Source organism: Nannizzia gypsea, genomic scaffold (assembly GCF_000150975.2).
Source record: "Nannizzia gypsea CBS 118893 supercont1.1 genomic scaffold, whole genome shotgun sequence".
NCBI classification, from domain to species: Eukaryota; Fungi; Ascomycota; class Eurotiomycetes; order Onygenales; family Arthrodermataceae; genus Nannizzia; species Nannizzia gypsea.
The window spans coordinates 581,047-594,304 of NW_003345201.1; the positions used below are offsets into that span (position 1 = coordinate 581,047).

Below are 13,258 nucleotides of genomic sequence, written 5' to 3' on the forward strand. Positions count from 1 at the left end.
GGACTGGGGAGAGAGAAAGAAGAAAAAACGAGGACTAGACATGCAAAAGAGGAGGTAAAAATGAGCTATCTACAAGGCTGAGAAGAAAACCACACACATCATACTATGCGATGTGGTACGATGGAGTTTATGTCCTGTCAGTCCATCTGGTGTACTCCGTAGAAACACCTTTGAGTGCCGGGATGTGATTGGATCCGCGAGGATCGGGATATCGGTATAGATGCTAGAAGGGAGGAAGAATACGATGAATTAGAGAAAGAAAGGAGACAAAAAAGACAATGACCACGGGATGGCAAAGAAGCGAAGGTCAGGGGGAGAGCCGCTGGCAAGGCAGAAAAAGAGTGGGAAAGCCGGTTTGGGGGGAAAAAGAAAGAAGATGGATGATAGTTAGGAAAAAGAAAGAAAAGGGAATAGTCGTATCGACGTGAAGCGAAGTATTAACGCTAGGTCTGGCATATCGGAATGGCAGGAAGAGCAGACGGAAAGGGAGGAAAAGGAAGAATAACAGGAGAATGCGGATGACCATCCAGTAGTCGGAGAAGCATGGTGAGTAAGGGGATGATGCGGATCCGATCCGGGAGAAGCTGAAAGTCGTAGAAGCGATAAACCAAATAGCAGCAAAAGGGAGAGGGATGGTGAATAAACGAATATCAAGTTGGTAGCCGTTCCGTCGTAGTCATCGTACAGAAGATTGAAAACTGTATTAAAAAGGGGGCGCAATGTGTAATAAGGATTGCGCACCGGGGGGAGTCGTAACTGCGTCTTTCTCGTCAGGTCACATATCAAGAAGTTCAGAAAGGTTGAAGCAAAAGCGCAAGTAGTAAAGATAAGTAAGAAGAGCAAGGAGACCGAGATGTGAGGATGTATAGTGGTATGCTTGTTGATTGTGTTGTACCTGGGTGTTCAAATTTGGTCGCATGTGTGGTGTGGTGTAGTTAGTTATAGGGTCGGCCGGTGGGTTAGCTATCAGCGTCTCCTTCGCTGAGCACTGTCGAGACGGTTATCCAGGGATTCAACACGAGAGCGAAACGACTTTACTATATCTCTGATGCGCCGGATCTTGTCGAATTCCGTCTCTAGCTCGTCGATGGAGAGAATTATCTGTCTGACTCGTGCGATTTCCTTATCGGCGTCCGCAACGACGTTGCCGGCCTGGTCGTAGGTATTTTGTATCGATATCTCCGATTGCTCGTTCAACTGGTACAATTAGCCGCCTGCATGTAAGCTACAGAGACATGTGTTCATCGTATTGGAGAAGCATACATAGTCAATCCTCCGCTGGATGTCCCTCATGAGGTGGTCGAGCTGGTAGTAGAGGGCCTGCAGACTGTCTGGATCCAGGAGCAGTCTCCCCTGCGTGCTGGCGGCGCTGGCAGCCCTTGAGCTGGCGTTGCTATTCCTCGCCATCCCCCTCCCCCTTGCGATGCTGCCATTATGGCTCCCTTGCAATGCGATCTGCTGCTGGTGGACAACCATCTGCCACTCAGACGACGTGAGGCCAAGACGGGCATCGGGAATAGACGTTGATACGGACATTGGGGATGGGCCTGGTATATCAGAGACATGCTCCTCAAAACATAGAGACGCCGTCAGGGAGCTGGATCAAGACTGATATGTGGCAGAGGACGCCGCTCATGGTGGATGGGAAGAAGGAAGGGCGAAAAGCGTTTGCGAGGGATAAGCGGCCGCCGCAGACTGCACCGTCGACTCTCGACTCCAGCCGGCGATAGATGTCGGTTTTCGGCTTCACGATGGGGGGCTTTTTTCACGCTGTTGTTCGCTGTCTTCTTGTCCTTTGAGATATCTGGTTCGAGGCGGAGGGCGACGGGGCGGGAGAGGACGAGGAGGGCAGCGAAGAGGTGGCGAAGATACAGACAAGCCGCGAGAACACTAGCTAACTATTATCACCAACTAGTTATCTCGACCGCACCGGATTGCAAGGAGTGACGGGGAGAAAGAAAGAGACAGGAAAAAATCCGCCCAGCGAGCGGGCGCTTCTTCTGCTTCTTCTCCTTCCTCTGCGTCTTCCACAGAAGATCTCAAGACGCAAAGAGTAGAAGAGAAAAAGAAAGGAAACAGGCAAAGAAAAAGAAACAAGCTGGCAGTCAGTCAGTCTTCTGCTGCTGCTGCTGCTGCTCTTTAGGGGGTCAGGGAGGGCGGCCGAGGATGCGACCACAGGCTGCAACGCGGACGGCCGGACGGGATGGACAGGCTGTTCTCCTGTAATTTATATAGTTTATAACTATAGTTTGTGTGATGGTTATCATCGACCTGTGTCCATGGACGGGGGGTGTGGGCGGCTAATTTGGTTGCATGACCTTTTTATCCAGCATCTAGTTGTGGATGATTTGATATTTAGCTACTTGGGTACCTAGGCAGGCAGTTGGTTATATGATATTTGATATCTGGTATGCCTGCTTGCTCTCCGTATAACTAACTGCCTAGAGAACCGCCGGTGAAGAGCCGCAAGATCGCGGCCAACACGAGCGATCAGATAACTAACTACTAGGTATGCTCCCGTACGGCTGCCCAAGATGAGGCAGCGGCGGTCTCTCTGCGCATGAAATAAACGTATAAACGCCTGATTCCCGTTGCTTTTATCTCTCTCTTCTACCCCAGACGTTCAAGCGTCTTCTCTAGAGAAACGCAGGCCCAATGACAGGCGGCAGGCGATATGCGATATGTACGACGACGTTACAGCCGTCCAATCCTAGCCCCGGCGGGCCTCCCGCTGGTGTTTAATGTGCCTCGTAGACGTTGCGAGCTGCAGGTTTCCTGCATCGGGCGGCCTGCGGCGAATAGGATTCCCATATCTCGATCTCTCCTGCTTGACATTTGATAACCAACAAAAAAAAGAAGAAAAATAAAAAAATAAGCCGAATAGCTAACCATTCCACTGGTGGTTAAGCATACAGCTTCTCTTTTCTGGCTACGTTGCCTCTCTCTACCAGACTGATATGGCCGATTTCGTCTCGCATTCGAGAGTCGCCTATAAGACCCGGTATCGACCGGAGAGCGTCGCGCTGGTTGAGTATTCCTCCTCCTGGCCTGGCAGGGTTTTGACGCCGGGCACGTACCTCTTCGGCACAGTCCACTCCAAACGAGAATATGCTGTATCCATCCAGCACTTCGGACCAGCGTCGTCGAAAACCGTACATGATACCCAGTACAGCACTGCCCGTGGCCCATAAGATCAATAGCACGGCAGGTAGGGTCAGAGGGACCGACCCTGGGACAATGATCTTGTCCTTTCGTGTGGATGTTGCGTTGGCGAGGTTGAACGCTAATTCGCTTGAGAATGTTGCACCTTCATACATTAACTGCAAGGCCTCCACGGCATAAGCTTGTGAAATGGACTGTAGAAGCGTGCTGGCCTGGAGGTAATTTGCGAAGGCTGCTTCTAATGATGTAGTAACAGGAGATGAAGAATGTGTTGATCTGAAATGGTCCAAGTAGTGGCCCCGAAGTATCATGTCGCAGATTGACCCAAATGGCCCGAGTCCAAATGCTAATTTAGGCTTAGGAGGATTAGCAGTCTCCGTGAAGGAGGTATATGTGCCATCGGCAGAAACGTTTGCATGGCCGAAAGCAGAATTTCGAACGCAGCGAACTCCAATCGGTGCCGCCACTGGCGAAATACCAGGGGGAAGTACTGCATGGTCCGGTCCTTCTAAAAAGTCATCAGGATCCGGAAGACTTAATGGGTAATATGCATATTGAGACCGGGTTCCATTGACATCAATAGCAGAGAGGAATGTCTTGTTAAACGGCATGGTCCCATTAGAAGGTTCAAACATCACCGGGTGGCCGAGACCAGGGATAGGATCATTTATAGAGAAGTTGAAGTCTACGTCCTTGCCCGCGAGGGGATACATGTATGCCTGCCAGACGACGTATTCTAAAATTTCGACTCCGGATGATGCACTGCTGTTTGTGGTAGATATAAAGATTTCTTCCTCAGTCGAATGCGAGTTTGTTCCCATCTCTGTATAGGCGAATAGGCTGGTATCATAATTTGTTGTGTCCATGTCGCCCAAAGTAGAGTTGAATGCGAATATGACGTCTTTCGTGGGAGTCTTTAGTGTGAGGTATGGATACCCCCACGCAAACTCCTTTGCCCACGGATATTTACGTTCATTGTACGTAGAGTATAGCTTTTGGTTGAGGATAGTGAGTTCCGACACTGATTTCACAATTGAACAATTGCATCCAATTCGCAGGCCCCATACCCTACCTTGAATCGGCGTTTCAGCCTGAGGGGCAAGAAATATATCAGGAATCACACCGTCAATCGGAATGGAGTTTGGTGTTGTGTTAAATGATGGGTGTGTGCCTCGATTAACCCGGCCAGGAGGAGTATACGCAATGCCGAAAGCCGGGATGGTAGTAACGGCTCCCTCTTTCCAAGAATTAAGCGTTCGCTCGTATGTCTCGCGGGCTGCTCTCCAGGCGTAATTGTCAAAAGTACGGCCTATGACTCGTGGAGGATCCGGCAAAACAACATACCCCTCCGAGAGCTTGAATCCTAAGCCGGAGAGAGGCAAGGCAATTGATGCCAGTAGACTCAGAGTAGCTAATGTGTACCAGAGACGATATGCTTTCTGGTTCCTCTCTATCCAGGCACCTCTAAGTGCCATTATCCAGCCCACTGGCCCGCTCCAGCTTGCTCCACAGTGCATCAAGAGGCCCATAGCATTGTTGACTTGCCAGAAGCTGTCCTGAAGCATGGCGGCCTCGATTCCGAGAAGTGCGTACCGAGACAAGTTGAGGCCAAACACTCCCACAATGAACCAGGAGTAATACAGCCAGGTTTCTCCCGGAAGTCCGTATTTAATAAGATCATTCTCCCTTCTGAGTACAATATTGCGGATTACAAAGTAGTAAACCGTCACCAGAGTTGGGACAAACATTGCCATGAACGCTCGGGCGTAAAACCGAGGGAGATGGTATCCATAGTTTAGGGCAGTCTCATTGATGCTTTTGATTTTGTGCTCGTCATCGACGTGGCTTGTGTAGTTGTTGTCTCTGTGATCTATGTCAGCTTAAAGGGTTCTCCAGCAAACGATCAGTATCAACTTACAGTGGAAGGCCCAAGAGCAAGCTCTCGGTGCTGGCTCGCGACGGTTGAGAAGCCATGGCTGGTTCTACCCACTCAATCTATGCACTCAAGTAGCTGGAACTCGCCAATGTATATACCTAGGTATATATGCACCTTTAGATAGTAGATACAGCTCAGCATGCTGTTTGTTGGTCCCGTACAGCACCGCCTATCCACCGAGTCCAGCTGAGGCAGGGGTATAAATGTTGGTTCTAGCCATGTCGGTATAGAGTATGCCAGCTCATCCATATTGATTACGACGGCGAGGCTTCCGTTTGGTTGCTGAGGCCGTCTGGTTGAATGTTGTGATTGTTTGTAGTTGGTTGTAGCAGTTGAAGCCGACAAAGGCTGAAGTTGCCAAAAAGAAACGTTCAAAAATCACCACTCCTAGTTGATAATTTGACACAATACAACATTTACACCAACCACGACTCCGCCGCCAATTAATCGACGGGCTGCACCATGGCCAAAGATAAAGAACGTACCGTCAATCCTGCGCAGGCTCAACGCAAGCTTGATAAGCAAAAGGCACTCAAAAAGGGCAAGGCAGAAGCGCAGAACAGACGCAACGAAAAGCTAGCACGGCGAAATCCATACCGCATCCAACGACAAATAGATGACCTCAAAGCAGCTGAAGAAGCTGGGAAGCCTCTCAAACAGCAGCAAAAGGAGATACTCGAGGCTTTAGAAAGAGATTTACGAGCTGTTAACAAGGCGAGGGAAGCCCTTGGGGACAAGGCGCCGGTCTTTGGACGTGCAGATGGCGGGCCTCGTCGAGACGGGGACAGAGACAGAGACCAAGGTCACAATGTGCTAGGGAAGAGAAGAAGGGACGATCAACGCGAAGGCCGTCATTGGAGACAACATGAGAACAGTGGCAGCGAGACAGATGAGAGTGTCCGAAGGATACCGATGCCCAGGGATACGCCTCCCCCAATCCCACGTCAACACCACCAAAGACGGCGAGGGGGACCAAACAATACCGATGAAGGTGAAGGTGTAGCAGCTGGTGGTGAGAGGAGTGTGCACCAACTGCCGGCGAAACCTCCAGTCCCAGAAGCAAAGGCCGTTTACGAATCTGCACCAGTCCTCAGGAATCTGCAACAAGAAGCTATCAACAAGTTTGTGCCGACAACAGTAAGAATGAAACAGGCTGCTGTTAAGGGTGATGGCCAGCTCGTTGAACCCGAAGAGATGGATAAGTTGGAGAAGGCCGGATATGTGGTTGGTGGCAGTAGCCACAACGCTGGCCAGTCGACAGAAACTACGAACGCAAAGGCGGCAGCATCCTCTCTTGAAGAAGAGGAGGAACGGTTCAATCGTGAACTCAGATCAGTCCAAATCGAAGAAGTCGAGGATGAGGGCAATTGAGCGGCTCTTGGTTTTTTTATCTGAATAAGACGACAGATCCCAACACACCAAGCTGAATCACATCCTGGCGAACATCCACTCAGGAATACATATGTAAGCCCAGCTATCCCTCAGACAATTCCACATTATTAAAGCAAACTAACATTGCCAATTTGAAAGTCCAACTGAGAAACCTATCAATCACGCAAAAAGCAGCCCCCAGGCTGCAACACCTGCCCAGCCAGCGTGCAGCCCCAGGATCCCCCAAACATTAGCCAGCTCATACTCAGCGCCGCCGGAGAAGAAGGAGCTCCAGCTGATGAGTCCTAGAGTAGCTATATGATACAACAAGAAACACGACCCGACAACGCGTCCAACGTGCGTTTTACGGATATGATAGCCCCGCAGAAACCATGCATTCAGCGCAAAGGGAAGAACGAGGTTACCGCTGTTTCGGCAGAAGTATCGTGCCATTGCGCTTTCAAGGAAAGGCACGCGGTTGGGGAAAAGGATCGTGGAGCCGGTGTAGAAGATATATGTATCTGCAGCATGGAGGAGGACAGCAGAGGCGTATAGGTATTTGATTATACTTGGCTGGGTGAGCCCGACAGATGCTGAAGTCGAGGCCTGGTACGAAGTAGTGGTTAGTTTGAAGTGTCGTATCTGAGAATTTTGCGATATTCGTACCATGATGTATCGATGTATCAGCTTATCACTGCAGTAAGTATTGATGATGCAAAGCGCAAGTCTGTATCTTGTCTCTCTTAAGTTGTTCTTTATACGATAAGAGTCGTTGCCGCCGAAATGCGAGAAAGAAACGTGTTACGGATGAGCCTCGGCTTAAATCCCGTTCAAATGATAACGACAACCAAATATGAACAAAAAATTTAAACAAACAATATAAAATGAATATACTGTTCTATTGCCAGCGAGAGTTACTCAATTCAGAATAAACAAGCATAGAAACCGGGAAGCTTATACAAAGCCTCCCACTAATCCAAGAAAACGCCATGCAGATGCTACTCCAACCCAAGACCGAAATATAGGATATCAACAAGGAAAAAACAAAGGAAATGTAGTAGGCAAAGAATGACCCAATACGACATATGGCCGACAATGATATCAATAAATGAAAAAGGGAAAGAAAAAGGAGGGTGCGGAGGGGAGTCTCCGGTGATATTATATCGTTTATGCCGAGGACGATATCTCAAATCCGAACCAAAGGAAAAGAAAAGCAAAAGGGTATTATCGCCTTGCATTGGTTTGGCCCCCATGATCAAACCGGCCCGTCCGAGTCTCCTATAATGTGTCTATTTCTGACATGAAAGAAAACATGCATTCGTTTAGCTCATGTTACTATTTATTTTTTTTATTTATTTTTTTTTTTCAGTTTGGTTTTCCTCTTTCATGCCGGAGACTCATCGGAAGTTGCGGATAGCCTTTTTGTTTCTGACCAAAAAGGGGCTGGGCATTTCGTCTCTCTCTGGGTCCCAGGTTGCCGGAGGGTCAAGCTGGGCAACAGTGGTGGCCGCGGCTACAGGCGCGGATGCAGCAGTAGCTGGGATCTTGCTATCCCCTGGGCGCCTGAGCTCTTCGAGAGAGCGGCCACCAGCACGGGCTTGGGCTAGTTCAACAAGTGATCTGCCGCCCATGTTGCGTTGCATTATAGCCTTGAACATCTCCTCTCCGCCGGGGTTGACACCCGGTTTTGCGGGCGGGGGCATCATGGCCGTCTTTCGCGAGGGGGACCCTTCAAGGGCAAGGTTGTTGTAAGATGGAATCTTAGAAATGCGGCGCTGAGGTGACTTGTTCCTATTATCCGCAGAAGAATGGCGTCCATCAGTAGATTGCGGTGCAGCTGAGTTGGAGGTTTGAACAGGTCGACCTGCCGCTGTCTTGCTAACAGGGAAGAGGTCCGGTTGTGTGTTGACTTTCTGCATCATGGCAGTGGTGTTTTGGCGCATCAGAGGGCGATGTGCTAGCTTGCTTGGATCTGCCTGGATTTTTGCCCGGGTTGGTGACTGAAGTTCAGGGATATCATCCTCATCATCAGAATACATAGTAAGGGCATCATCCCATCTAGGTTTTGTACGTCCACCATCTGCGAAAAGATTCTTCGCTGATGTCCCTGCGGTCCGGCGCGGGGATAACGACAAGGAGGCAATGCAAACCGGCGATGGCTCTGCCATCTGGACATCCATTGGGGATTCAACCGTAGTTTTAGAGCGGCTGAATGGAGTACGGTTGCCTTTTTTCCCTGCATGCTTCTGTTCAGGGGTAGGCGGATCAAGAGACAGCTCGCTTAAATCAGTGGACGAGGGGAAATCAGTATCGTCGCTCGATCCCATGGAGGAATGATGAGCTGGTTCAAGCTGTGAGTGGTCCACATTATACTTCTGTGCCATTTCCTCTTTGTACTTTTGCATTTCAGAAGACACCCGCTGCTCAACCTCTACTTCAAAGGTCCTACGGAGCTTCTCAAGTTCCATCTGCACCTGGCGGTCGATCTCGAGACGTGCCTTGACCTCCCATTCTCGGCGGACGGTGCTTTCAATAGCCGCTTTCATGGTAGCCTTCTCCTTCTCCAGCTTCGCGTAACGTAATTCCAGATCTTTGAGCTTCTGTGCGGCAGCCTCCTCTTTGCTGGTGAGAGATTTGCTAATCTCAACAACCTCTTGTTCCTTTCGCATAAGGCGTATCACTGGCAACTTGAGCAAAGCTGCTGTATCTGGGCGGTGGTCGGGGTTGACCCTCAGACAGCTGGCAATGACGCTTCGCAGCTCACTAGAATAAACGTCCGGCAGCGGCGCAAATTTGCCATCGCGGATTTTCTGAACCAGCTGGACATGCGTACGAGCATTGAATGGTGGTTCTTTCTTGCAAAGTTCGTACATAATGCAGCCAACGGACCAGATGTCGGAGTACAAGGTGTATCTCTCGCCTGCGGAGATTTCAGGAGACATGTAAAACGGCGTTCCCACGTATGTCGAGGCAAAGTCATGAGAGCCCAATTGTTTGGACAAACCAAAGTCACCTAGCTTGACAGACTTATCATCTCCCAAGAAAACTAGACATAGGTTAGCAAACATGCTCTACGGGTGGGATCGGTCAGTTGTATGAATATTCCATTAATGACGTACTGTTTTCTGGTTTAAGATCCCGGTGGAGGATCATAATTTGAGCCTGCTTCCCTTTGAGTCCTGACGACTTTGGTGTTGGCCCCAAAACGTTGGATCCAGCTTCAGGGGGGTCAACTCCATAATGGCAACGGTACAGAGCAGTTGCCAGCTGGGAGAAAACACGCCAGACGTATTCCTCCTCAGCAAATGTACCTGCGAGCTTATGGTTCTTAATCACACGGCCGAGATCTCCTCCCCCACAGTATTCCATGTATAGGTATAGATCCTGGGTCGCCTTGAGGTGCTCGCGGTGGTAGTATGCTACGATATTGGGGTGTCGGAGGGAGCTCAGGACGTTGAACTCAGTGGTGAGTTGCTCACGCTCCTTATGAGACATTTTGAGATAGTTAATCTCCTTTCGGCAGAGGATCTATTGAAAACGTTAGCGCAAGCAAAGTCTCCCTGTCCGCCGGCATGAGAGTGACGTACAAATCCATCTGCCTTTCTTCTGACCTTCCGAATCACACCGAAAGACCCGCTTCCTATAGACAGTATATTAGTTTAGACAGCCATAATATTTTGCATCATCAAGGCCTTTTCCTACCTATTCTCTCCAGGAGCTCATATTTGTCTGCTTCTGCCAAAGCGATAGCCATGGTGCACCCCAAGATATAGATAGATGTATGGACAAGGAGACGAGGTGTATCAACACATAGAGTAAAATATAAACGAAAGAACAACCTGTTTATGTTAGTAACGGCGTCTGGAGCCTCGAGGAATGGCGGCCTGCAAGCTGGACAGTTGGTGTGGGAGAAGAAGAAGTTATCTTCTTCCTCTTTGCAGCTTTTCAAATGTTTTGGCTGCGTTCTCGTTGCGCAGCAACCAAAGTGAAAATGCTTAGTAAGTGCTTAGTCAGTTATCAATAACAAGGTTGGTCACGGGAAAAAAGCGCTAGTACTTAAGGAGGACTAGCGGGATACGGATAAGGCGGTATGGGTATGTACCTGCTATGATTAGTGGATCGGAGATACCTTAGAGCCGCCCGTTATCGATAAGCTTTCTGCCACTTTCGACCTTCAGCTTTGTTTTGCAGCTTTCAACACGAAGATTGAAGCAGCTTTCGCGACAAGACCTTGTCCATAGCAGAAGCCAAAACAGCGGCAGGCAGGCGGTTCTCTCTCTTTCTTATTCTGTTTTTGAAGCGTGGGACGATGATTGAGCAACCTGAGCCACAGGTGCTGCGGAAGGACCAGTTGGAAACTAGCCTGTTCAACGAGCGACAGTTGATCGGTGCTGGAGAGCTCAAGGAGGACAACCCGTTGGACCTAAGTAAACCGTTTCGGGAGCTATGTGAGGCGTGTCGAAGAGGCGATCTTAAGGCCTGCCAGGAGAAGATAACTGAGGGGGTGAACATTAATGGCAGAGATTTATTTGACTGCACTCCCCTAATACTTGTGAGTGAAGCTCCTCCCTTCTTCCTTCATCCCTTCCAACCTGCCGGGAGCCCTCGATAAGCGGCAACATATCCTCCTTGTCAATGCTTTGAGCCAAATTGGAAATTGGAATAAGTTCCTTCACATTTGCTTCCTGGGCTCGCTCAAAGATGATTTGCTTTTATAATGAGAACTGAAAAAGTGACAATTACTCCTGTTTCTTTCTTCCTTGGGAAAGGCTAGTCTTTGTGGTCACTACGAAGTCGTACAACTTCTCCTTGATTCTGGTGCTTTATGCGAACGAGACACTTTTCAAGGCGAAAGGTGTGCTTATTCCCTTATTTCATTATATGCTATTTTCACCTTCTGGAGAAATATGAAAGGTGCAACCGTTATACTTACGGCTCTTTGTCTGTCGCCGGCAGGTGTCTCTATAACGCATTAAACTCGAAGATACGAAACCTCCTCCTTGAATACGACTATTCAAAATCAACGGATCCTCTCCAGCCTTTCGCATCTCACATAACGTCGTTGCTAACTAGAGACCATCCTCAAACATCGGACATCGCCGTTACAGCAGGCCATGAGACTTTCCACCTGCACAAGTTCATATTATCTGCACGATCGCCATATTTTCATAGGAAGCTTTCTATAGCTCCAGAAGCGGCTTCATGTAAATTGCCAAACACAATACCACCTCCGGCATTCAGTGCAGGGATAAGATACTTATACTTGGGCGATGTTCCGCGAGATCTTAGATCCGGACCAGGTGCCGGCGGCTACTCAGAGACAGAGGTGTTTGAAGGAATAGATAAGATTGCCAACCATTTAGAACTCCGCGGCCTAGTTGATACCATTCTGGACAGTGGTGACAGGAGACTGACCAGGCAGAGAAGATCAGACGAGGTCAGCAAGGGTCGAAAGCAGATGGAATCATGGTTTCAAGACAATATCGTCAAGCACAAAGTGGTGATTAACACCGATAGAGCAAATGAGGTGAAATGGCCGCGTGATAACAGCATCTTCGCCGATGTCCTCCTTCGAGCTGATGAAGATGTCACTGAAGATGAAGATTCAGAAGAAATCGAAAAGGGCGAAAATGGAAGTCCTGAAGATGGCAACGGCGGTATACCCATTGGGGGCTTCTCCCAACTATCTTTGGATGTCCCGGCGAAGAAGTCTAAAAGGAAATCGGTACTTTTCCCTGCTCATCGAGCAATGCTTCTACGTTCGGAGTTTTTCTCGGCTATGTTTTCATCCAGCTTTCGTGAGGCTCAGGTTACAAACTATTTGCAAATAATACCAATCGACTGTTCACCAGAGGTATTAGAGATAGTCCTCACTTTCTTATACACCGAAAAGGCAGACTTTCCTCTTGAAATTGCAGTTGATGTCCTATTCGCTGCGGATCTACTGTTGATCGAACGGCTGAAAACAAAGGCAGCCGTCCTTATTAGCACACTTGGAAGCGGAAACATTACATCTTTAGGATCAAAGCCGTCGGCAGACACCAAAAAATCAAGTCCAACGAAGGATGGGAAAGAAGCAGGAGAAAGCGATGATATAATCGACGTCTATGAAATTCTCCGTGCAGGCTGGTTGATGCGCATCCAGCGTCTCGAAGAGTTCGCTGCCCGATACTTTGCTTACAGGCTAGAAGCGCATATCGACAAGCCTGAGTTTGCACAGTTGGTCATGGAGTCAGCCGAGCGTATCCAAAAACGGCAAGAAACTGATTCCATCGAGCTGGTGGATGATATACGCTATTATCTTTCCGAACGATTTAGACTACGTTTCGAGGATTCCGGTATAGATATGTTGAATTCCGAGGATAATCCAAATGAGGGCAATTCAGCGGAAAATGCCAACACGCCTTCAAACTCCTCCCCCGAAACAAATAGCAACGGAAATCCGATATCACCTACCCCTTTGTCACCACCGCCTGCATCGTATATCAAAAACCCTAGTGATAAAGACTTTGCCAGGGAGCAGCCAGCGGAATCAAAGAAAAACCTCAGCTCAGGGTCTTCTAATAATATAAATGGAAGGAACGAGCAAAACAATACCGGTGGCGTCATTCGGACCCTGGATGGACAGGAGGCTGGAGATGAATTTTCGAGAGATGCTATTGATTATGAGCTTCTCCTAAACAAATTGGATCAGCTACTTGAGAGACTGGGCTTGGATGGCTAAACATCCTCTGATCTCGTCTAGATATACCTGCTTTCTATCAAGCCCGCTCATAATGCATATATACA

General features: G+C 48.8%; 6 protein-coding genes across 6 annotated transcripts; 2 read left to right on the forward strand and 4 right to left on the reverse strand.

Annotated features, from left to right (window-relative positions):
- Positions 1-966: 966 nt before the first annotated feature.
- MGYG_00210 (hypothetical protein) lies at positions 967-1,536 on the reverse strand (the record flags this gene model as incomplete). The annotated part of the gene is made up of 2 exons (XM_003176070.1): positions 967-1,197; positions 1,264-1,536. The coding sequence occupies 2 exons, from the start codon at positions 1,534-1,536 to the stop codon at positions 967-969; spliced, it is 504 nt and encodes a 167-aa protein (XP_003176118.1).
- Positions 1,537-2,903: 1,367 nt separating this feature from the next.
- On the reverse strand, positions 2,904-5,136 carry MGYG_00211 (hypothetical protein; the record flags this gene model as incomplete). Its single annotated transcript, XM_003176071.1, has 2 exons — positions 2,904-5,025; positions 5,081-5,136. 2 exons carry the CDS (start codon positions 5,134-5,136, stop codon positions 2,904-2,906), a joined length of 2,178 nt encoding a protein of 725 aa, XP_003176119.1.
- Positions 5,137-5,560: 424 nt separating this feature from the next.
- Positions 5,561-6,469, forward strand: MGYG_00212 (hypothetical protein; the record flags this gene model as incomplete). Its single annotated transcript, XM_003176072.1, has 1 exon — positions 5,561-6,469. One exon carries the CDS (start codon positions 5,561-5,563, stop codon positions 6,467-6,469), a length of 909 nt encoding a protein of 302 aa, XP_003176120.1.
- Positions 6,470-6,649: 180 nt separating this feature from the next.
- Positions 6,650-7,138, reverse strand: MGYG_00213 (hypothetical protein; the record flags this gene model as incomplete). The annotated part of the gene is made up of 1 exon (XM_003176073.1): positions 6,650-7,138. The coding sequence occupies one exon, from the start codon at positions 7,136-7,138 to the stop codon at positions 6,650-6,652; it is 489 nt and encodes a 162-aa protein (XP_003176121.1).
- Positions 7,139-7,866: 728 nt separating this feature from the next.
- Positions 7,867-10,223, reverse strand: MGYG_00214 (NEK protein kinase; the record flags this gene model as incomplete). The annotated part of the gene is made up of 4 exons (XM_003176074.1): positions 7,867-9,515; positions 9,589-9,997; positions 10,057-10,109; positions 10,172-10,223. The coding sequence occupies 4 exons, from the start codon at positions 10,221-10,223 to the stop codon at positions 7,867-7,869; spliced, it is 2,163 nt and encodes a 720-aa protein (XP_003176122.1).
- A 555-nt stretch (positions 10,224-10,778) lies between these two features.
- Positions 10,779-13,193, forward strand: MGYG_00215 (BTB/POZ domain-containing protein 3; the record flags this gene model as incomplete). Its single annotated transcript, XM_003176075.1, has 3 exons — positions 10,779-11,021; positions 11,239-11,324; positions 11,426-13,193. 3 exons carry the CDS (start codon positions 10,779-10,781, stop codon positions 13,191-13,193), a joined length of 2,097 nt encoding a protein of 698 aa, XP_003176123.1.
- Positions 13,194-13,258: the final 65 nt, after the last annotated feature.